Genomic DNA, 25754 nt, shown 5'->3' with positions numbered 1-25754 from the left:
GATGAGCAGGAGCATCAAGTGAAAATTGGTAAGGAGGAAGAAGATCTATCTCAATACTAATCGAACCCAACAAAGAGGTGGCCTAGGCGTACCAACAACGAGACCTAGTAGAGGTGTCAGATCTCAAAATCTCAACAGAAGAACAGTATACAGATGAGAGTATCTATGATGGTCAACACTAGACTCCATAGAACCATGAGGCCGATGAGGAAACCAAATTAAGTCAAAAATGGCGGCAAGTTTCAAAGGAGCTCCAAACTCAGCTAAGACAATGTTGTGAGGGGTGAGTCTATGACATCTTATGATATGTTGTAACTAATGGAAATCACTATTTTTGAGAAATTGCTAGCATTAATATTTTAATAACAATAAAGAGATGTTAACAAATGCCAGCCTAGAGAATGACACTACTCATTGAAATTGTTACAAAAACAGTCAAAATGATGATACCAATAGTTGTGACAACATATTAGACCCCTTTACAAAATATTTTGTCCAAACCTCAAAACTGCAAATTGCTAGCGTTAACAACAATAAGGTGGTGTTAACAAAATGCCCACCTAGACGATGGTATTAATTGCTGAAAATATAACAGTCAAAAAGATGATATCAATAGTTGCAACAACATATTATACCCCTTTTTAGAATATTCTCTCCAAATTTCAAAACTAATAACAGTTCAAAAGAGCCACATTTTGTACTATGGAAATGTTATCATTAACTCTAAAAACTTTTCTCAACCCGCACAAAACCACATCATTTGGAAAAACAATTTCAGTTGCATAATTGGTTGTTTAGTTATATTGTCGATTGGTTTGCAAGCTAGCAGGTTCATGCCATGTGGCACCAGCTTGTGCATGTTGTGGCTTGCAATGGTAAGTCTACATATCTTTTGGAACCCAACAAGTACAAACAAAAGTGTGTGCAAACAAAGATCTAGGAATAAATAGCTAAGTTGTCGATTCAGATGCAAATGCAAGAATTCTGCGAATGTGAAAAAAAAGGGGGGTTTTGAATGTATTTGGAAGTGTTTATATATATAGCTGTCGATTCGGATGCAGATGCGAGAATTGTGCGGATGTGAAAAAAAAAATGGGGGTTTTGAATGCATTTGGATGTGTTTATATATATATATATATATATATATATATATATATATTGCAAGAAATATACAAAATTATAACATATGATACTATGATACTTCATCACTGATCAAGATATCAAATAGCTTACAAATATTCAAATTGAAATAACTAATAAGCCATATCATATACAAATCAAAATATAGTTCATGAATCAATGTTCATCAATCCAAATCAGAATAATATGGATTCACAGAAAACTCATCATCATCTTTAACTACTGCAAGTGCAAGATCATTTGATCCCAAAATGTTCCAGTTGTGCTAGATGCACCATGAGTCTTGATGTTATCACCATCATCATCATCTCTGAATGTCATAAGATCCTAAAATGTTGCATCCAAGTTGGCACACTCATGGGCTACATCCCAAAGCATGGTTGCTCCTTCCTTGTAGTGCTCCTTCTTTCGTGATAAAAAACGCAAGTTGGCATGAATGTAAACCAAGTCCTGGGCTTTTTTTTAGCCCAATTGGTTACACTTTCCTGAGTGGATAAAAGAGTATGTACTCCAATTCCGTTCAACAGCAGAATAACTTGCAACCTAGATAATATTCACAAAATTAAACATAAAAATGAAAAGAAAATTAAAGAAGTGTAGAATACAAGTGGTAAACAAACAAAACAAAAACTTACATGTGAGAGCATCTTAATTGCATTAGGTTGTAGATGCTTAAATGGTTGACCATAGAGGTAACACCATATGATAGCTCCCATGTCACTTTGGTCCTTTATTGCAACTGGATGAGGCAAATAAGCTAAATTCTCTCCTAACTTTTTTAGTGCATTTCTTCTCTGGGAAGAGTCTTGCAAAAGCTTGTAGCACCCCATAGCAACTTCTTCATCCAAATATGGTGCTACTCTATCTAGCATAGAAAGCTTTTCCTCACTATAGTACCTCAACAAGAGGGGATATGCAAGAAGGTGCAATGGGGTGGTCATCTTCTCCCAACGATGATGAATGATGCTTTAGCCCTTATTGCACAGGGATTCACATTTTGTGGGGTCATTCTCACGTTTGTATGGCAAGTTTCACCTTCTCAGTCATTGTGCCATACCATCATACACATCCACTAAATAAGGTTGAGTTGTATTCGTAAAGTGGAGCATGGTCATGATAGACTAGGTGAAATCCAATACAAATTGCACATGAGCCTACTGTCATACAAGACCAGTGCTTTGACATTTTGTGGCCTCTCTAAATTCCAAGTCTTTAATATATCCAAAAGTTAGAAATAACCATTTGGCTCAATGCCCCTTACACCTTGACAAGTCATCTCATAAGAATAGTATAAGATGCAAAGCGGTCTCAGCAACCTAAGCAAGTTAATGACAATATGCCAATAAATATTAAGCAAAGTTATATACAATTTGATAATTAAACATGATATAAAATTTATTGAAATTAAATTTAGTAATTATAATTTACCTTCAACAACTCCAATTTGGAGAATGGTCTGATCGATTGTGACATGTGATGTTTCATCACAAACATTTGTATCGCATCACCCTCTTGGTATATTTGCTTCACCCAATCTATTTGAGTGCCAATTTGTTTCATGACCAAGTTGAAGGAGGGTACGATGCATACTATCCAAAAAATATGGTCATATCAACTCTCAACCAACGCACCTACACTACTACAACTTTTGGCACTCTCTGTAATCACCTGGACCACATCTCACTACCCACCATCTCCATAGCCTTAAAGAGAATTTTGGATATCGATTGTAATTCTTTCACTTCCCCTTTAAAATCAACTGCCATAAAAAACATTGCCCCTTTAGGGGACATTGCAATCACATTAATCAATTGCTAATTTTCTATATCATTCCATCCACCATAAAAAATAGAAATGCCCAAACTTTTCCAAGAATTTCATTTTGGTTGAATAGCTCTCTCTATAGAAGTCTTTTCTTTTTGCAGGAGTGGTGTGCACCTTTTCATAACTGGGAGTTGTATAAATAGCTGGTGCTTTATTGATGGTTGTCACCATTTCCTTCCAATATGATGATCTCACCAAGTTCAAAGGAAGAGCATTAGCATAGAGGAAACGTGCAATGGCTTGATCAGCAAGCTCTCTTGCCTCCATTTTAAATGCAATGTCCAATGGAACACTTTGTGGGCGGTAATTTCTAATTCCTCCTCTTCCTCTCCCAGTGCAGGTACTTGCCAAAATGGATATTTGGAGGATACAATTGGTTTAATGGGTAATTGCATTGTTTTCTTTCCAGATGGACCTTGATAAAAACTTTTCTTTGATCTTTTAACCATATTATCAAAAACTTCTTGTTATTTTACATATGAAGTTTTTTGTGCATTAGACATCCCCTTCCCATCTATGTCTTTGCACATTTCCATTCCATGCCCAGAAGGGCCCATAAAATGAAGCTTGACCCGAGAATGAGGTACTAAATCGTTTGCCTTTGTTACTATGACAATAATTACACTTCCAAATATATGAGCCACCTCTTGAAACCTATGACATTTTTATCAGCTCCTTGCCCACCCATTGAATTTTGAATACCGATGGTAGCCATTCTTGCACAATACAATCTTGTTCCTTGCTATTATAAGAAATTAAATAAATTAAAATTAGAAAAATACTATGTACATCAAGCATAAAGTCCAAAAAAATGGCACAAAACTACTAAAACAAATAGCTATACTTTTTTTTAATTTCTTTTAAGAAAAAGGGGAAAAAGATTGAAAATTTTCTTCCCAGGCTTGAAAAAAATCATCAGAATCTCAAAAAAATCATTAAAGAAATCAAGAATGGGATCAAATTCTTACCTTATATGCTTAAAAGTTAAACCCATAGTTCGCAAACTCTCCGAGCACTCTCAAAGTTTCCGAGTACTCTCAAGTTTTTTTGTTGGGCGAGTACTCTCAAGTTTAACGCTCGCATATTTATAGATGTTAAAACCGTAGGTGAACATGTTGATACAGGGAAAACATTGGATTAGATGCAATTTCAATATCATTTTAGTGCTATACAACTATACATTTTCTCCATTGAAATGTCAATTACTAATTTAATACATTTTATAATTGTATTCTACAAAAGATATATATATATATATATATATATATATATTTCTTTGAGAGATTTTAAATTTTAGTACTTTCTGAATTGTCGAGTTTTCCCTGAGTTTTTTGGAGTTGAAAATTTTGGGCTTGCCAAGTACTCTAACTCCGAGTCTGCAAACAATGCTTAAAACTCCTTTGTGGAAGCTATCTCACACACTACAAATGGTCCTCTTTGCAAATAATCACCTTGCCTTCAAAATGCCAAAAAAAGAAGACCAAATGAGGAGAGAGCTTAGTTGCAAACAAAAGGAGATGCATAAAGATGGAATGCCCTCTTCTCAGTCATTTTAGAGTTTAAGAGGAAATAAAAATGTAAATAGCACATGTTAGAATGTGCTTTTAAGAAAAAAAATTGTGCAGACGTTGGGCTCCCAAAATGAGCCCTGGAAGTGCGTCCCAGGCGCCTAGATGTCTATGGAGATGTCGTTTCCATCTTAGCAGCCCCAAGCATCCACTTCTACCTCTAATGATTCCCAGAAAGAACCGGTAACCTAGACATAGTAAAACTAACCTTTTGAATGCTCAAGACCCAATATTGAGCTCAAAGTTATTCCTAAAATACAAAGCAAGATACAACACAAAGCCAAAATTAGAAAACCCCCAGTAATCTGATCTCTCTTTCTCAACTTCTATGATTCTCCAAATCATTAAAAGGTATATGATACAAGCATACTCAGCATGGGAAGAATACATGCATATAGAACTTCTCCCACTCCAATGACCCATGTAAGAGTTAAATATGAAAGCCGCCAAGGTCAAGATACTAAAGGAAAGCATAGATCATAAGACACGCTACCAAGAGATGTGAATGTACAACCAAGATGGGATGAAGGAGATGTATCATATGTGTGCACACCATCTTTGCCATAATAGGAAGTACATGTCACGCCAAGGTCAAGATACTAAAGGAAAGCATAGATCATAAGACACGCTACCAAGAGATGTGAATGTACAACCAAGATGGGATGAAGGAGATGTATCATATGTGTGCACACCATCTTTGCCATAATAGGAAGTACATGTCACATGTTAAACCTACCCAAATAGATACCTACCTAATCAAGTCTCCTCTATCCTATGTGCAAATACGTTATGTATTAATCAAACTAAATACAAAAATTAAATTTCCGCCAACAATATATAAACTCCGAATTTCATTGACTATTGACTTATCTTTTATGAGCCCAAAAATTACAATATAGACTTATCTCTAAATTATTTTCCTGTTGCACTGTATTAAACTTTGGAGTATCTAGACAATTCTCCCACTAGTTAAAGTTCTCTAATAAACAAAGTCACATTACATTGATATTCACATTAGTGACTCATTATTTTACTTGATAAATCATAAATACGCACAAATATGACACCAACCAACCAAAAATCATGTAGGCAACATGGCACACACTTAACATCCCAAGACTATTTTCCACAAGGATTTTGGGATTATCACAGAGAAGACTGGGAGGCCTTTTCTTTTTGGAGGAGGGAGAGGGGGCACAAAACAGGAATTTTAAAAAATAGGAAATAAGGAAATATGACAATTCATGTGATATAGCATTTGACATATTCATCATATAATTAAAATACATAATATTAGAGTTCAATTGAGAGTTTTGAACCACTCTCCCTCTGATTCTCAACTATGGGATTCGCATCCGATTCAGTGGTTGATTCTATGTTTGATTCATCAATGTTCTTAGAAAGGTTATAAGCAGTATCTTCTTCAAATTTTACATCTCTACTGATTTCAATAGTTCTTTGATTCTATGTTTGATTCATCAATGTTCTTAGAAAGGTTATAAGCAGTATCTTCTTCAAATTTTACATCTCTACTGATTTCCATAGTTCTTTGTCCAAGAATGTAAACCTTGAAACCTTTAGAGGATTCACTATACCCCACAAATATGCCTTTCTTCCCACATGGTTCTAGTTTAGTTATCTTTTCTTTCGGAATATGAATATATACGAGACATTCAAAATCTTAGGTGACGTAAATATGGTTTGTTTCCTGTAAATACTTCTTCAAGGGTTATGTTCTCTAAGATTGAATGAGGACATGTATTTTGAATGTAAACTGCAGTATTTGAGGCTTCAACCGAGAATGAGATGTGGAGATTTTGGTAATACATCATGGCTTTGGCAGATTCTATGATAGATCTGTTTTTTCTTTCTGCCACTCCATTTTGTTGAGGATTATAAGGTATTGAAAACTCCCTCTTAATGCCAACAAAGGTGCAGATGTCTTTAACGTTTTCATAAATATATTGACCCCCATTGTCAGATCTTAGTGTTTTGATTTTCTTCACAATTTGATTTTCAACTAATGCCTTAAACTCTTTGAATTTGGATAACACTTCATTTGATTCCTTAAGTTTTAGGAAGCAAATCCAAGTTTTCCTAAAGAAATCATCTATAAAAATTACATAATACAAGCACCCACTTAGGGAAGGCACTAACATAGGACCACATAGGTTGGTGTGAGTAAGTTGAAGTAAAGTTTTGGATTTATGTTCACTTTTGGTAAGCATTCCTTTGGTATTTTTTCCTAATGCACATCCCTTGCATGTTCTACAATGATCAGGTTTTAGACTAGGTAAACCTGTTACAATCTTTTCTATAGATGGTAGGGCACAAAAATGAAGATGGCCAAGTCTTCTATGTCAGATTTCATTTGAGTTTGAAACTTTGTGGTTTAAGGCTAGGTTTTGATGGTTACAAAGTTTGTATAAGCTTCCATCTCTGGAACCAATGGTGATTGCGTTCTTAATATTGGAGTCCTTCGGCCAAAATATAGAACTTTTATCTTCTTAAAATGTGATACAATACCCTTGATCTGCAAGGTCAGAGATTGAAACCAGATTTCTTTTCATGCTAGGTACAAATAATACGTTATTTTGCTACAGAGTGACTCTTGTTTTCAATTGTATCGAATATGTTCCAATTCCCTTTACTGGATATCTAGAGTTATCCCCTATTGTTACTTCTTTGGTTGAGTAACCTTCAAAGTTTTGAATTTGTTTTTGAATCCCATTATATGACGAGATGCTCCACTATCTATTATCCATGTATTTTTGTTGGTGTTTAGCTCACTTGATAGGGCTAAATAAAATAATAAACTTTCATCCTTTACTTCTGGTAGGACAGCTTGAATTTTCATCCTTTTCGAAAAGACTTTGTGAGTCTGACCAAATTTGTCACATTTGTAACATTGTACTTTGGACCAATCTCTTTTCTTGTATTTTTGGTTTCCTTTTCATTTTTTTTATTTGAATTCGCCCTTCTTTCCTCTACTAGTTGTATTAGTTTGAAGGGCTTGAATTTCTCGCTCTTGATTTGGACTAATTCCTCTTGTGATTAGTCTTGACTCTTGACTCCTCTTGGGTGCAGTCATTCTTAAGTTGATCAAAATTTGGTAGTTCGGGTCTAGAGCTCATTCCACGGATAAAAGATTCCCAAGACAAAGGTAACCCTTTCAGGGCTATTAGACATAGTTCTTTGTCATCTACCTTATTTCCAATGATTGCAAGTTGATCTTTTAATTCTGCAATTCTAAGGAAATAAGATGTAATTGTCTCTCCATTGTTCATGTTGACGCAAAGCAGTTGTTGTTTCAATGTGAGTAGTCTACTAGTATTATTAATTTCAAAAGTATTTTTAATAGTCATGAACATCTCAAATGCAGTTTTGAGACTTATATAGACGGAAGTATATGGTCTTTGACAGAATCTATGATGATCTTCATAGCTTTATTATTATGTCTTTTCCAGATTGTTTTATCTAGAGCACTTTCAGGTATAGATTTATTTTCTTCCACATATCCTTCTAATTCCAACTCTCAAAGGACGATCGTTATTTGTATCTTCCATGATGCAAAGTTAGTAGCACCTTCAAGTCTATCTTCCAACCCTACATGATTCACCATGGTTGCAAATTTGAGATTATTAATGTAGATCTGATATCTGAATGAAACTAAATATTTTGCTCTATCGGTTAAGCTCTGATACCATGTAAATGTTTATAGGACCTCTGATAGAGTAGATATAACAATTCTGATGGTGTTTATTGTAGTCTGATATTGACTAACAGAAGACGAGTGTGTGTGTGTGTCTGTGTCTGTGTGTCTGTGTCTGTGTCTGTGTCTGTGTCTGTGTCTGTGTCTATGTGTGCTCGTGTGTGCACATGTGCGCGCGCGCGCGTGCATGTGTGTGTCTCTGTGTGTCTATGTGTGTGTGTCTGCTACCCCTATTACTGAATGACTCTGCAAACTGGAAATGAATTGAAGACTGCAGTTGGAAGAGGATGTGATCGCTGCTTGAAAGTACTTGAGATGCATTGGATTGATATCTTTCTTTCCAAGCAGTGATGACCATAAATATGACTTCAAAAGCCATGTCTACGTAGAAACATGACTCTACATGGCTATGGCCACGTAGGGTCATGTCCCTACATGGACTATAATATTCCTCCTTGAAAACTGAAGAAAAGAGTTAAACTTCTAGCCAAGAAATTCTAACAAATGGTTGGCATGCATAATATTGCTGTTAGTTTTAAATGGCTCCATGTAACTGAGTTTAATAATCGTAAATCCTCACTGTTCAGCAACTTTGATTTAATGGTTACAAGGGTTGTAATATTGATACGATAGATACATTAAATCACAGGATAAGTTGCATTTGAGGTAATGAAACAACAACTTATAATGACTGAAAGACAGTCGGCTCACTACACGTATGGAGTATCATAGGACCATCGGAACATTCAGAAATATAACATTCAGTCTGGTTTTACACTGAGATGCAGTTCCCTTTTTATTGGCTAGAGGTATTTCTGTCAAATGCTTGGTACGTAATCTTGATAATATGTTCTAATGTTGCTATAAATAATTTGAATCCAGTTTGAATAACAATATGACTATGAAACTTGTATGTAATAAGATAATCTCAGAGAATGATACTACTGCATTTTATTAATTCCAGATCACAGCAAACTCATACAACGTTTTAAATATCATGCCTAATGCTGAAACATTTACTGAGAGATTTCTTCAACCATTAACTACACTTAAATCTCGAACGTATGCAAGAGTAATGATGGAACCTGTGTGTTGCAGAGGCTCACGGCTGTATTGCTCAACTATGATTTACTCCTCCTGACATGATGATACTCCAGCTATATGCAGTCATTGATTAAAACGGAGAATGCCCATGTACTGAAACCGTGACCCACTGATTGATGTTTGATTGGTTCCACTGTTCCTTGCGTGCAGACCCACTATAGTTTCCTTGCCATCACTGTTGGAATGTAGATATTTATAACAGTACTGCACTACGGTATAAGTCTGAGACACTGTCGACTATTCTTGCTACCCTTATTCTACTACTTTATTTGACACCGGCAAACATTGACATCGTATTCTGATACCAAAAGGGACAGAGCTTACATTAAAGTGAGTCTCTCTGCTGCCAATAGAATTACTCCACTGATTGCTGCCAAACTTTATATTCCAACTGATATTTTGGGCGCTCAATCAGCATGTACTCGTGCGTTGTCTAAAGCTCCTGTAGCAAACTTCTAGACCTTTAATTTGAAACCTTAGTTCTGTAATTATAACGTGAGCCACTAGATTTTCGTCTAGTCTCACCACTTTCCTTAGGGATTTCGTCCTTAGAAAATATCTAGTCACATTAAAGCCACCATTAAGATTTGAAGAAATATCATATATATTCGTTGTGTCAATCCCAATGCATATGCTTTCCTTTATAACTTCAAAATGAGGAGAGGTAAGAACAACTTAGCAATGTGGGATAAAAGACTTTCATCTTTTAGTCACTTAAGTTATTTTGTCATAAAGTGACTTTATAACTTTATAATAACACTAAAATATTAAAATAAATCACTTGAACTTTAATATATCTTGAAATAATTGTCTAATTGCCATGCCGTCAGAAATAGGAATCTCTCCTCATAATTCCCCATGTGACCAAATACGATTTCTAAAAATAGAAAGGGTCCATCTCTATTACTCCTGGCTTTTACTATACATAGTAAGTATGGCAAATGGAGTCCAAAAGATATCGAATGAAGGCCAAATCCATAAATCCTTGAATGTTGGAGACGAATCAATCCTCAAATGACCCTCTAACCAACCTTACTAACCTACGAGGATCCAATATTAGGCTAATCCTTGAAATTCTGATGCTGGCAACAAATGGGGACATTACATGGACACAACCTTATATCTATCGGTGCTTTCAGATTAAGCATTTCGTGAGTTATAATGTGTTACCCAATCACATAACAAGAAGCCTGATTCATGATTAACGGGTAATACAAAAGATGCTGGATAATATTGAAAGTCGTGATAATTTATTATTATTTTGATTGTCAAATATATACACACATACATATATATATACACACACATACATTTATATGATTATGTATATTATGTGTATATATATATATATGTATGAACATATTTCAATTATACATTTGATTTATTATGTGCTTGAATTCAACTAAAGCTACAAATTTAACAAGACCCTCTAGTCCTTCCTCTCCCTTAGTTTTTATTAGAACTGAGAAGAGGAAGATATAATTGGAATGATGTATTTACTTTTAGTTTTTCATAAATCATTTACTATTTTGCTTCTAGCCATGAATCTTCCTCAGGAGAATGCGATTTTGTACCCACTTTGTGTTTAAATATATCTACACTAAGCTTGTTTATTTCGTGTTCTCATTTATTGACTCATTGGATGTATCTTCTCATTGAATTTTGCAAAAAAATGCATTTCTAATTAAATTTAAGCAAATTTTTATGTTGCTGTGTTTTTTATGAAAACTGGCTGAGTTTTCCCCGAATTTGTTTTTCAGATCTTGGCGAGTTTTTGGCTTTGGCAAGCTTTCCAACTATGACATAACTCTTCCGCTAGCTTATAAAATATATTCACACACATGCATAGAGACAAAACTGAATAAAAATAACAATCGACTGCCATTAATTAAACTTTATTACATTATTTTATTCCATGTTCTTTCACCGCCACAAACTATATATCTTCCAACTCGATGGAGGTTGTGAAAAACAAAATAGAATAAGTGAAGAAGCCGTTGGAGAATATAAGATGATATGCAAAGAATGACTTCTGTTGACTCGAGCAAGACAAGGTGAATGTGATGCCATGTCAGCGGCTAATAGAGACAAAGTGGTGCCCAGTCAGATATGTCCAGTATGTTACATAGAAGACACGACATAGGAAGAGAATCGCGCATAACATGAAGACTGTATAACATATTTCACAGCATAAACACACAGAGCATAAGAAATTGACAAGAGTGACCAAGATGAATAGAAGAATGATCGATAAATCAGGCTCTAGCATAAACTAATCTAAAATTCGGTCCAAACAAGCTGAATAAATATGCTCCAGCAATGGTAAGAACTCTATTGCTGCTACTACTTTCAAAAATGTTCAGTCATTGTTAATAGCTTAATAGCATTATCACAATTATATGAATAATAGTTCAAGCCAGTTGGTAATGTATAGTGTTTAGACATTGCTTAACAAAGGCAGATCTGCAATTCATTCTACCTTTTTTGAATAAAGAAAACCAAATTATGGTAGACTATCATCCCCAAAAAGCGGACAGTCATTTCCTGGACGTTTCCCAATGGGCAGAGTGGGATACGGGACTGCCCAGGGGCATTTGAAACACATCCTCACATTCCACAAATATAACAGGAATAGGAGCAGCCACGAAAACTCCTAGACATGTTCCCATGTATCATAGTCCTAAGTGGAAGCACTAAATAAGAGAATTAAGTCAAATAACATACCTCAGGATCCAAGTGATACTTATGTGTAAGGTCATCCAATGTAGGTATCAGTTGTGCATATGCAACAAGAGGTGTAACTGCACTGGTCAAGAACTCCACATACTGAAGCAATGTTCCATGGCATCTGTCAAACTGTTCACTGACGATTTTTATATGTGGTGCATCTGCTTTAATGACAACTCTGAAATGAGAACAAAAATCATTGTTATAAAATTCTCCATTTGGTGGCAATATTCATGTAAGACAGATAAGGATATTCATCATATGATCAGGTATCTAGCACAACTTGGTACAGGATGTTACTTACATAGACCGGTGTTGGGCTATAAGCAATAGAAGAGGCACTGCCAGCTTTGGTTCATCTTTTGGAAGCAAGGAGTCCCTTAATCTACTTGTAGATTTGATAAATGCCTACTTCAAATAAAAGATGAAAAAAATATCAATCAGAGGTGGTCCTAGCACACGCTAAACTTTAAAAAGAAACGAAAGCAAAATGAGAATATGAAATCATACGCACTAAAGAAGATACAGGAAATCAATTACATGATCTTGAGTGTTCACAAATATGAAATATCCAACAAAGTACAATAAAATGGCAAAATAATGTTCATGTCAGAGACTGGTTACTGAATACATGCAAAACCTTAACAAGGTTAACAAGATGAATTAAATAGCAGTTGTTATGACACATTAACTAACTCTGCTCGTCAATTGTACTAATCAAGTTGAATACTTGCAAACCAAAAGGATGTTATGATTTGATGCCCATGTAAATGAGGTTTTGAAATAAGTATAATCATTTTCATGTGTTGTTCAGTATTCTACTCAGTATGAGGTGATAGTTCAAATTTGTTAGATAGCGAATCTGATTGTATGAAGGCATTTAACCATAAACCCATGAATTAAATTTGTTTAAACCCTAGGGTTATTAAAACGGTATCAGAGTAGGCAGTCCTACCAGCCTGCTGCATGAGTTTTTTGTGCATGCAGTTAAGTCAGAGAGAGAGAGAGAGAGAAGCCACACAAGTAAACACAATGAAATTGGAGGTAAGATGAGGCTGCAAATGACTTCAGTGCTATTGTACATGAGTATATGAGACTTGATCCAGATGCTAGAAGATACATTCCATTTAAACATTACATTAGTGTGCAATCAAGATGTGGACCAAGGGGGTAGAGGAGACAACCTATGAAGCACTTTAATAAATATCAACACGAAGTGTGTAAATTCAAATTGACACTTCTTGGTGGCTCTAAAAAAATTAATGAATGGGCTTGCGTTCAAAAATTAGATACATACCTTTCACTCATCCTTATGACAAAACGTAATGACCTCGGTTAGATTTTAGGTCCGACAGGTCTTCCATTTGCATTTTTTTTAAATAAACAAATAAAAGCATTAAATAATTTAGGAATATATACAGTAATTAATTATACATTCCTTCAAGCCAACTAGCTGTATGGCAGATTAATCCTTTGGGGTAATTGAGAAACAAATATATATATATATATATATAAAGGTATAAGTGGTTGGGGAAGGTCATTGGTTATTTGGAAATCCATTGTATATGTCTTATTCTTCTAAGAAAGAACACTAAAGAGACTGCTTGAAGAAGAAAGTCACCCTCCTCGCAAAGGAAATCTCACCCATTTGAATGACATTTCTGTCCGGGGCGCACATCATCTCCTCTGAAGGCAATTTGTGCAGAGCCAACCTTACGGGGTGCCTGCCAACATCTGTAAAGTTGCCTAGAGTCATTTTTAGTGAAGCTGGTCAGAATCAGGAGATAATATGAGGGCAGCTACTAGAAATAGTCCCCACTCCACACAATTGGTACTTATATGCCTGATGATTTTGCCATAAGAATCATATTATTTTGTATCAGTTTATATCAGAAATTCTAAAGTCATCTGTTGCTAGCTTATGTACTGAGTTGGTTAACAATCATCGGAAATTCATGATAAGTTTTGTTTGAAGTCTGAATGAATGAAAATATATCTCTCAATTGGAAAGTTTAATAACATTACAGCAGAAAATATCATTGTAATCCTGAGCTTAAGATGTTAATTTGGGTGTGAAGTTCTAGAATTTGGAAATTCTTCTGTAGATGCTTATTTATCTGAGCATTTCTTAAGTGAAAAATTTAAGAGGGATATTTCACAAAAGATGAAATTTTCAAGTTTTCCATTCTACACTTGGGAGGGTGTGGCTTATCAGAGGTGGCGCCCTTGGCTTGATGATAGAAGGGATTAACCATATGGCGATATATACTGATTTCCTACAAATGTTTAGACATGTTTAATAAAAGACTTCCAGAGGTGTATTTAGAAGTTGACAAATTTGAGTAGGCACAGTTTAATGGAGTATAAAGGCTTTCACAGTTCACTTATGGTTCCAGACGTGAGTTCTTATTCATTGAGCGATTATCAGAGTCTTTTGTGGTTTAAAAAGAGCTTTTGATACAATTACCTTGGAGGATGCTATCCAAAGCACCTTGAGCACAAAGAACAATGTGCTGAGGAATATCTTCCCAAGGGTGGACCATCTGGGCACAGAGGAAGCCATTTCATAAGAATGTTCCACAACCTAAGACCTTTCCTCCAAAGCTTGGTATGGTGGACAAAACTAAAAATGTGCAATGAAGGAAAAATATATGCTTCACTTGCAAAGAGCCATTGTTTCTAGATCAGAGATGTTTTGGAAAAGGACAAATACATTATATAGAGGTAGTTTCTAGTGAGGATTCTAAGGTAGGAAAATCTAAGCCTGAGGATGTTGCAAATGAGGTTGAACATGAGGAGAACGTAGAGGTTAAGCATTCTAGAGAGAAAGCACTTGGTAAAATTCCTCCTGGTTGAGGAAAGAGCAAATCCCATCATCACTATAAGCTTTATCGGCACCCTGATATAAGCAACAGATTAAGAAGGCAATTTAGGTGCTATTGAACATAGGTCAAATACAACCTAGTTCTAACCCATTTTCTTCATTTGTGGTGTTGATGAAGAAAAAAGATGGAAATACTAGAATATGCATTAAGTAAAGAGCCCTCAACAAAAGACAATCAAGAATTGCTACTCAATACCTCGGATCAATGAGTGGATAGATGAACTTCATGGTACAGTACCCTTCTCCAAGCTTGATTTACAATAACAGTGATATACAAATTACGGTTATAGATGAGGATGTTATACAGCTTTGAAGGGTCAATATGGGCATTACAGATTCTTGGTCATGACGTTTGGGTTGTATAATGTCCCCACAACATTTCACTCATGCATGAATCAAGTCAGGTGTTTATTCTACAATTGAGGAAACTTGTGCTATTTTTGTTTCATGGCACCGTGATTAACAGCATGGCATGGGAGGACCACTTAAAGCACTTAGATGAGGTGCTTGGCATACTTGAGCAGCATTCATTTTATGCTAAAGCATCCAAACTTGAGTTTGGTTTGATTGAGAAAATATAAAATTTGGGGCATAAGATAATTGCTCAATAGGTTAGCGTAGATGAGGAGAAGACAGAGGTGATTCGGGATTTGGCCAAGCCCATGGGATTTATTACATTTTAGGGATCAGTAGGTCTTTGCAGCTATTATAGGAGGTCTTTGAAGGGATTTTCACAACTTGCAACCCCATTGAAAAATTGGACAACGAAGAGGGCTTTCAATTGGAGCACTGCAGTGCAACAAGCTTTAACAAGCTCAAGGAGGTAATAAGTTCATGTCCTGTTTTGGCTATTCCTGATTTTTCACTTCTTTTTGTTCTAGAATGTGATGCTTCAGGAGGGGGAATTGGAGCAATTTTACGACAGAATTGGCATCCCATAGCATGTGAGCGTAGTGGGCTCAAGAAGATGTAGAAGAGCTTCACTATTTATAATGAGATGTTGGCCATCATGTATGCACTAACCAAATATAAACAATATGTAATTTGTATGAAAAATAACAGCTTGAAGTTCTTCCTCGGTCAGACAGAATTTGAAGTTACAAAACTATGCTTTTGACATTAAATATGTTAAGGAATAATGTGGTGGCCAATAATCTCTCAAGCGATTCTTATTTCCAGTCTATATCTCTTGATTGGAAGGTTGTTATAATAGCTTAACATGCCAACAACAAATATGCTATTGACATTTTGGAGAGGAAGTTACAAGATGACAAGTAAAAAGTGATAGACTAATTATGTATAAGGACAGTGTTAACCTTGTGCCACAAACATAACAACCCACTTGTTAATCATCTAGTGAGAAATTTTAATGGAAGTTGCCCAAATGTGTTGCGTTGACGAATGTTAGGGAGAGAGTTGTCAACAATACATAACATAACATGCATTTCCAGTTGATTTGTGCAGACCTTACCCATTGCAAATCATAAAAGGAAGATTATCTCCCAGGATTTCATTACAAGATTCCCAAAGCTGCATAGTAAAGATCATATCTATGTTGTTGTTGACAAGCTCACTAAACATGCTAATTTTCATACATCTTCAGAATTTAAGGATCCACAGGTGGCTAATCTAAGCTTGAAAGAGACTATTAGACTTCATGGTCTCCCAAGTAGCATTGTAAGTGACAAGGATAGCAGATAGCAGTTTTATCAACTTGTTTTGGCAAGAACATTTTGATTCACAGGTACAGAATCAACTCCAAAAACTAGTTATTATCGTCAAACATAAATTGTGAACAAATGGATGGAAGGTTATTTGAAACTATGTTATGGGAAAGAAAACACCTTATGTCAAATGGCTCCACCTTGGGAAATATTGCTATAATTCCACTCACCAAGATATTCCATTTGTGGATTTGTACTCTAGATAGGAGAGTCCCTAGAGCTAGCAAATTGGTTCAAAAAAGCCTAGATATTGTGCATGCATTCAAAGACAATCTAAATGGAGTGAAGGTTACGGGTTGATCGCCGACAGTCCCAAAACAGAATAAGATGTATGTTCATCGTCACTAAACAGCTAGGGTCGTTGAGGTGGAAGACATGGCCTTTTTGATCTTGCGGCCCTATAGACAATCTTCTCTCAGGAAGCGGTGCTGAGAAATTGAAGCCACAATTTTATGGACAAACTTCTAGAAACCGGCAGGATTCATAATATAATTCAAATCTGAGATCTTTGATCATCCAAATCTGAAATTGATTGAGGACAAGAAATATTTTGGGCGGGACTATCATGTCCCCTGCACCCTAGCGCTATGATGTTACTTTCTATATTAATAAAAAGTATTTTTTTAAACTATAACAATAATATTGATTATTTATAATAAAAACCCATTGTGGTTTGACCTGATTTTCAATTTAATAAATTCTAGTATTAAAATAAGTAAATATTTTTGTTGAGGCCGACTTGATTTTAAACTTGTTCTCTCGCGGATGTTTTTTCCTGCGAATGAGTTGTCTTCCCGGGGATTGTCTACCTTCCCACAGAGTGTCTGCCTTTCCCCGCACTGGCTCTTCTTTCCACGAGCTACTTCCTAGTTTCCGCGGGTTGCATTGTGATTGTGGGTTAGTGTTCCGCGGAGGTGTGTTGGGTGAGCTTTTGATCTCCCACGAATAGATCTTAGAGCAACACGAAGGGAGTCATTCCATACGGTCAAGAACTGGAGAGGGAGAAGAAGATTGCAATACACTGGTAGATGCAGAAGAAGGGTGGCAGCAGGTTTTCTAAATTTAAAAAAAAAAAAAAAACGACGACAGATTGAAGCAATTCGAAATGAATAACGCATGATGCCAAAGGGAAGGGAAAACATCAACGGTTGCCAGAAAGCGTGTGGAATCGAAACAAAATGACAAAAATGGTGTGTTCCATGGACTTTTGTGTGGGTTTGAAAGTGCGAATTTGGTCTTGGCGGCTCGACCCCACTTGAAAACAGAGAAAGCAGCATAGGTGGCTATCAAGGTCAGCTTGAGGAGATAGTTTTGTGTTAGCAAAGGCTACAGATGCAACGTGGATTGGAGACCAATTTGGTGCAGGCACGGGATGAATGTAGAAGACAGAACTAGATCTATCTTGTTACTTAGTTAATGTATTCTGTTTTGTTAATTTGTATCAGATATTTTGTATTTGTCATCCGGAGACAACTTTTCCTTTTGGGGGGGATGATGTTGTATGTAAATATTGTGTAGCCGACAGGGTGTTGTTGTCAATAAAGATTTTGTAGCCGACGGGTAGATTAGGATTGTTATGTAGCCAACAAACCCCTTCGAGAAGGTTCTGCGGGAAGTATTTATACCCCGTCTAGGATCATTGTAAATCATCCTATCTTATCTTATGCTCTGGATGTAATCTATTGGCATATGCGAATAAAAGGGTACTGCGGTTGCTGTTCTTATTTCATTGTCTATGTGCATCAATCAATTAATCTATGCGGTAAACACTTTTGACCCTAGCATCCCCTTCAAAAAAAGTTATTTATGGGCTTATTTGCTTGGTGCAAACTTAAGAGAGTTCTAAGATTTCTACTGTGTCATTCTTATACCCTAGATTGGAAGGAAACCCTCAACTCTAGAACTCTGTTAGGACAAAACCCATAATTGCTTTGAGTCTTTGTCCATTTCTAGAGTATGCATTGTGCTGAGTTCTCCTTCTTTCCACAGATCTGATGTCCAACTGGAAGGAAAATGGGAGTATTCATGGAGAGGATTGCCAGTTGTAGGAGACCTTCGATGCTGCTAGGCACTCTGAGAGCCTGTAGGAGCTGTTTGGGCACAATTAGAGCAGATCCGTTTGCCAGTGACCAGACGTCACAAACATAAATGCAAACTTTAAGGATGATTAGCATCACATCCGGGAAACACTATCATGAAGGGTCTGTGAACAGAAAATGTCATTCATCTGCAAACCCATACTTGGCAGTGAACCACAGTAAGGACACTATGCTCCAGCATTTCACAATCCTAAAGCCCTACTGCTTATGGTTCAAGCCAATCAGCTGACTTCGCACCTGTAGATCATGTCCTTTTTGCTAATATTGGTCAGGTCTGGCCTTTTTTTGCATTCTGAGCTTAGATCTGGGTGACTAGCAGAATAGAATTCGGTTGTGGCAGTCCTCAATCAGTATTGCGCTGCAACAATGCAAATTACACATTCAAACCAAGGGTTTGTTGCTGTCACACATTTTGAAACCTTGCTCATCAATTGTACCACTTGGGGTTTGATTACTTGCACATCACAAGGGTCTCATGGTTTAGTGACTTTGTAAACGAGGTTTTCAAATTAAGTACTGTCCTGCTCGGTGTTTTATTCTGTGTGAAATTTGATAGTTCAATGTTTTCTATTGCAAATATGATTGTATATAGGAGTTTAGCCCTGATTGTTTAAAGAAATTTGACCCTAACCGCGTGAATTAAATTTGTTGAAGCCCTACAGATATAACAGCTTAGATGTTTGTCATCCTGCTGGGGAGATGTGCAAGCCATGGCTCTAATTGAACAAACAGTGTCTGCAGAATCATTTTTCCCAGACAAGGAGTATTTGTATTAAGTTAAAATCATAAGGAAAGAAGAGTAAAATTAAACTGTATTTGGACTTAAAGTTGACAACAAAGGCTTCAAAACATATATTCAAATTATTCTGATAGAAGTCATTCCGTAGATGTCTTGTACTAGCACCTCTGAAGTTAAACTATCACACACAGTGATGCTAATTATCTCAGTAATTGATGATGATGTAATTCCAGATTTACAGAAAAAGAATGAACTTAAAGTGAAACATCACAAGAATTATGAAAACAAGATTTCAGATTTGAAAATTAAATAGTCTAAAATCAAACATGGAAACTTTTGCTGATCATTTAAAATATTAGATCAGTCAAGAAAACAACTGAAAGCCAAACAAAAATTAGTTCACAAAAACTGATAAAATTTACTTGGAACATTATTCCTACATCCAAAGGATTTTCGTATGTTAAAGGATTATTAAGACAGGACCACAAAAATCAGCAATTTGAGAAATAATAAATGATAACAAGACACCTGCAACATTAAAATTTTGTATGTTAAAGAATTATGGATACGAGAGCATAGGAATCAGTAACAAGAATAAGAAATCACAAAAACTAAATAAAATCTGCAACAAAGTTGTTTCAATTGCAGAAATCAAAGAATAAAATAAAACATTCAAAATGTAAGTCTGATGTGATTTAACAAGCAATTGGAGGCACATGGGAAACTAGGTAGAAAAATGAAGAGAACATATTTATTTATCAAATATAGCTGCATCAACATATGATCCTTACTCAAAGAACACATGACAAGCAAAAAAGAGGTGTTCTGATTTAGATGAAACAAAATAATAAATTGAGATTGCTGTTTTATGGGATCATAAAACCATAGTTGTGAAGAAACTCCAGAATACAATAAGGACTATGTCCCTATCACCACTTCCAAAACTGCAGATTTTGGTGAACACATTCACATAACAAGCTTTAACTCCATTGATTTCCTCACGTATCCCAATTTTCCAGGTATACTTTGTACCAACAGCTCTCCATGTAATGACATGTAAACCTTATGATGCACAACAAATATAAATCCTTGATGTATTTGAAGAGAATCCCAATTCTATTTTGAAGGAAAAAAGAGGCATTATTGAGTGAATCTAAGATCTAATTGATTTTAGATTCGTTTGTGTCAATATTTTTGCATCAACTTTTCAGATCACACTCGCTGATCCATCAACTGGATGAACGATAGAGAGCATAAGAAGAAAATGAGTATAGTAGCAGACTCAACCACCTAGAAAGGGAAGATAGGAGGAAGGAGAGAGAGGAGAGTGAAAAGACAAAAATAATAAACATAAGGGAAAAGAGAGAAAACCAGGCTCAAAATAAAAGAAAGGAGAGAGAAACTTAACAAGTCAAATAGAGCTCTCTCTCTCTCTCTCTCTCTCTCTCTCTCTCTCTCTCTCTCTCTCTCTCTCTCTCTCTCTCTGTGGTTGAGTCTCCTACTATAGTCATTTTCTTCTTATGCTGTCCACAATTCATCCTATTGATGGATCACAAAGTGTGATCCGAAATGTTCTCTCTAGGTGGACGAGTCTCCTACTATACTCATTTTATTCTTATGCTCTCCATAATTCATCCTATTGATGGATCACAGAGTGTGATCCGAAACATTGATGCAAAAACATTGACCTAATCACATCCAGACACAATTAGAAGATAAGTTAAATATTGTGGACATCTACTTGCTCTTCATGAAAATGTTATCAGCCACCAGTCCAAATTTTAGACAGCAAATGTGAATTGACAGGTATAGACAGAATTGGTTTAGCCCATAGCATTCAGGCTCAGACTCAGCTGAATTTCAACAAGTTGTTTATTGACTCAGCCATAGACTCAGAGCCAAATGCACACAAAGGTTCTGCAAAATTCAGAAAAATTTTAAAATTATTGCATAATAGCAAATTCAAGTGAAAACAAACCAAACATATACATGGAATACAATTACTCACGAAAAATACTACTTTTCTATTAACCGTGGCACAAAACAAGTCTTGTTTTTTAGTTTTTAAATCAGAGCTGTGAGATCTAGGAGCTACATTTCCCGCAATGTTTTGAGGGATAAAACCCCTAGCACAAATCTAACCATATCGGGTTCAAGGTTCCTTGATAATTCACTGTTTGCATATCTGATACCATATGCATTTCCATACAACTCTGGTGTAAATATTTTTATGCAAACGGACAATCCATAATAAGCTCAAAATGGTTAAGTGCATCTTTATAAGTGTCAATGTCTTTTAGGGTTGAGAATTATCTTTTTCAAGCATGTGTGTTCTACTGACTGGCACTCATAATTTTTTTCAAAAGTGTGTATTCTGACTGGCACTCTTACAGAATTCCATCCCGAGCTTCACCTCACAAGGCCAGCAAATCTAACCCACAGAATTGCTGAGAGTGGCTCAGATTTGGTCTCACAAGTCAAGGAAAGTCATCAGTGAATCTTAACACTATGGACTCTAGAGTCTAAACATACCAGGTGATTAAATCAATAAGATCGTCTATTGTATGAAAAAGCATCAGAAGCATGCTCACTAGAGAGTTTTCTTATGGTATGAAAGCAATAAAAGTTAGTTCAATTGTAAACCTTCTTATCTTTAATTAATAATTACTGAACATACAACTATTATTTGATTCCACAATCAATTATGAACCTAACACAAACGAGAAAAGAATAGAATGAACAATCATAATGTTGCATATCTGCATTCAGCTATAATATGCAATTTTTTAAGAAAATCTCAAAATGATTGCATGTATACTTTAGGAGATGGAGAAATTCTACATCATAACATTCTGTACAAGCACCTTGTTATTTCTCACAAGCCCAAAAGATGTAGCTTGATATCGGAGTGCTTCCCCACCAGCCATTGCATCTAACTGTTCCTCATTCATATTCTCTATATGTTGGACATTTGCCATTTGATAGATCAGTTCCTGCATTAGAAGAAGTGCATGGTCTTCTCACTATAGGTACTACTACAGTAAAAAAATAACAAAAAAATTGGGGCCAGATAAACAACACAGAAAAAATTAAAATTACCTGCAAGAGTACAAGTTCTGTACCCTCCCCCCTCTTTAGCTGATTTACCAAATATTGAAAAAGGCCTCTTAGCTCCATTGATGGATATTTCTTGCACCTTTGAAAGATAAATAACAGTAGCATTACGCTTCGGAATTCAAAATTCTAGGAAAACTTAATGTTCTCAACTAAAATAGCATCATCGATAGCTTCACACGGAAAAAAATTGAAATTGTTATTCGTATCAGAACACTAAGCAAAAGAAACAAAATGGCACGGCACTTTTCAAGCCAAAACTATGGAATTAGTGTTGACACAACTTGATAGCTGTCACAAATTGATAGTTGAAAGATAAACAACATTAGCAATTTTCTTCCAAATAAAAAATTCTAGGGAATTGAAAATGTTCCCAACTAAAATATCATCAAATATTCCCAACAGAGACAATTATGAAGTGGTGTTAGTCTTATCACTATCAGTACTCAAGAAAAAGAAAGAAAATGGTAACACAATTCAAGTCAAAACTACACAATTGGATTTAAGAAGACCATGTCCTTTTTTAATCTTGGCATGGCTAAACAGGAAATTACTGTCCACTAGCAAGGTTCACCAAATAAACTGAGGAAAAATAAGTTCGATATGCAAAATGTTTCAATGGAAGTATATATTTAGAAAAACTTATCAGTATCAGAAGATTTTCAATTTACAAAAGGCCAAGGAGATATTCTCAGTGCACATGAATAAAATAGTTAAAATACAAGCTTTGACTGCAATTCTCCTGGCAGTTAAATTAAACGCTATACCCAATTGTCAATCCTGCTCTCTGCTCAGTGGAATTTTATTTTTTTAATAGATAAATGGCCTAAGCCTTGATAACATCATAAAGTACATCCATACATCCGGATAATCAGTTTTTAGTCTCAAGTTACATTTTTCCACCTTCCTTCTAGGACATTCCTCATCCTTCTCTTCTTCTTCTGCTTCCGATCAGGATCTGTGTATAATTAACATGACACGCATAATAGCTACACTCATTTGCAGGAAAGAATTTATCACTAAATCTCTCAAAGTGATAACATAATGGATTCACTCAACATGATACAGCGGCTACATCTATTTGAGGAAACAATTTTATCATGAAATCTCTCAACATGATAATCTCATGGAGTCACTCAACATGACGTCCACCATGTCTACTTCCATGTGTGGAAAGCAAAATGTGCAGAAGTACTCATCACGATCACTCAATGTAATGTCATCATGGAGTCTCTGAACATGACATCCATCATGGAGAGAAAAATGTGCACTCACTCAACGTGATAAAATTGTAGTGTCGCTCAATAAGACAACCACCATACATATGCAGAAGTAATAATTACGGTGTCACTAATGTGATGTTGTCACGGAGTCTCTCAACATGACATCCACCATGACTACTCCCATGAGAGGAAAGAAACATCTTTCACGGGCTTTCACTTAATATTTCTCCATCTCAAAGAGATATAAAATATCTTCACCCTTCATTGTCTTCTCCCTTCATCATCTTGACATTACAAAATGAGGTTCCTACTTTGTCTTGTCCCTTCATTACCTTGGCATTACAAAGATATTTAATTAATTTCAAGTACAAGCAAAAAAGACAACTCCTACAGCTATAACATCAACACTTTCTCTTAACTAGGGAGGTATCTTTCCAAATATCCATATCATATAGTTTCTCAACATGACATGCACAATGGCTAAACCCATTTGCGGAAAACAATTTATCACTAAATCTCTAAAGGTGACAACACCATGGAGTCACTCAACATGATACAACGGCTACATCTATTTGAGGAAACGAGTTTATCACAGAATATCTCAACATAATAATCTCACGGAGTCACTCAACATGACATCCACCATGTCTACTCCCATGTGTTGAAAGAAAAATGTGCACAAATACTCATCATGGTCACTCAACATGGAGTCTCTCAACATGACATCCATCATGGAAAGAAAAATGTGCACAAGTACTCATAACAGTATCACTCAACATGATGTCATTGTGGAGTCTCTCAACAAGACAACCATCATACATATGCACAAGTAATCATCGCGGTGTCATTGAACATGATGTTGTCATGGAGTCTCTCAACATGACATCCACCATGGCTACTCCCATGAGTAGAAAGAAACATCCTTCATGGGCTTTTACCTAATATTTCTCTGTCTCGGAGAAATATACATTTTAGCACATAAGGGTCGTTGGTGCTAAGACTCCCTCTCTGCAAGGGCAGCATTTTCCACAACACCAAGCTTGTCTCAAAAATGTGTGAATTTCACAATGAATCATTATTAGCTCTAGTATTTGACCTAACAATCCTGCAAGGAGCTTTTGAAGTCACACTGCTTCTCAAGTTGCTACACATGTTGCAATGTATTCATATTTTCAGTGTATTGGACCGCAAATGAGTTTTTCTTGCCACACCAATAAATCATGGAAAAACTACCTCTTGATGCTTGCCTCGATGAGAAAGTTATGAAATACTCCAAGGGTGTACTCCTTCCATTATCTAATCTTATAACTTTGATTCTTTTCTATCAAAGATTTCAATCAATATTAAAAACCACCAAAGCCTTATAGCTAGGAAATAATACATATTCTATATTATGGTTGAGTCATTCTTGCAGATACTGACATTGTCCCAAACTCATCGCACCCAACAATAGTAGGGCTATATCAAAGAATCTAAATGAAACACCATTCCAATGGTTTAAAAAAATACATGCTCAACAAATATACAGAAACTAATATGAAAGATAAGACGACATCAACAATGGCTACACCTATTTGTGAAAAAGAATTTATCACAAAAACTCTCAACATGATAATGTCATGCAATTACTGAACATGACACTCACAATGGCTACATCTATTGGAGCAAACAATTTAACACAAAATCATGATAATGTCATGGAGTCACTCAACATTGTGACCCCCATGCCTACTCCCATGTGTGGAAAGAAAACATGTGTACAAGTACTCATCAAAAAGTCACTCAACATTATGTCATCATGGAGTCTCTCTCAACATGACCTCCATCATTGCTACTCCCATGTGTGGAAAGAAACATGTCCACAAGTACTCATCGCAGAGTCACTAAACGTGATGT

The 25754-nt window shown here is 35.8% G+C and overlaps 1 protein-coding gene across 1 annotated transcript in view; it reads right to left on the bottom strand.

Annotated features, from left to right (window-relative positions):
• Positions 1-25754, bottom strand: part of THO2 — a 161773-nt gene that overhangs the window by 24038 nt on the left and 111981 nt on the right. The window contains exons 21-24 of the mRNA XM_089819141.1: positions 22621-22717; positions 22386-22514; positions 12380-12483; positions 12073-12253 (exon numbers count right to left, since the gene is read on the bottom strand). Of these exons, the coding sequence (XP_089675267.1) occupies positions 12073-12253; positions 12380-12483; positions 22386-22514; positions 22621-22717 (511 nt within the window). The remainder of the gene's footprint in view (positions 1-12072; positions 12254-12379; positions 12484-22385; positions 22515-22620; positions 22718-25754) is intronic.

The sequence above is a fragment of the Cupressus sempervirens genome, chromosome 3 (assembly GCF_028749045.1).
Source record: "Cupressus sempervirens isolate cs-2001-9-10 chromosome 3, ASM2874904v1, whole genome shotgun sequence".
Classification (NCBI taxonomy): Eukaryota; Viridiplantae; Streptophyta; class Pinopsida; order Cupressales; family Cupressaceae; genus Cupressus; species Cupressus sempervirens.
The sequence above is the reverse complement of the archived record's forward strand: the minus strand, read 5'-3'. Positions and strand labels throughout refer to the sequence as shown.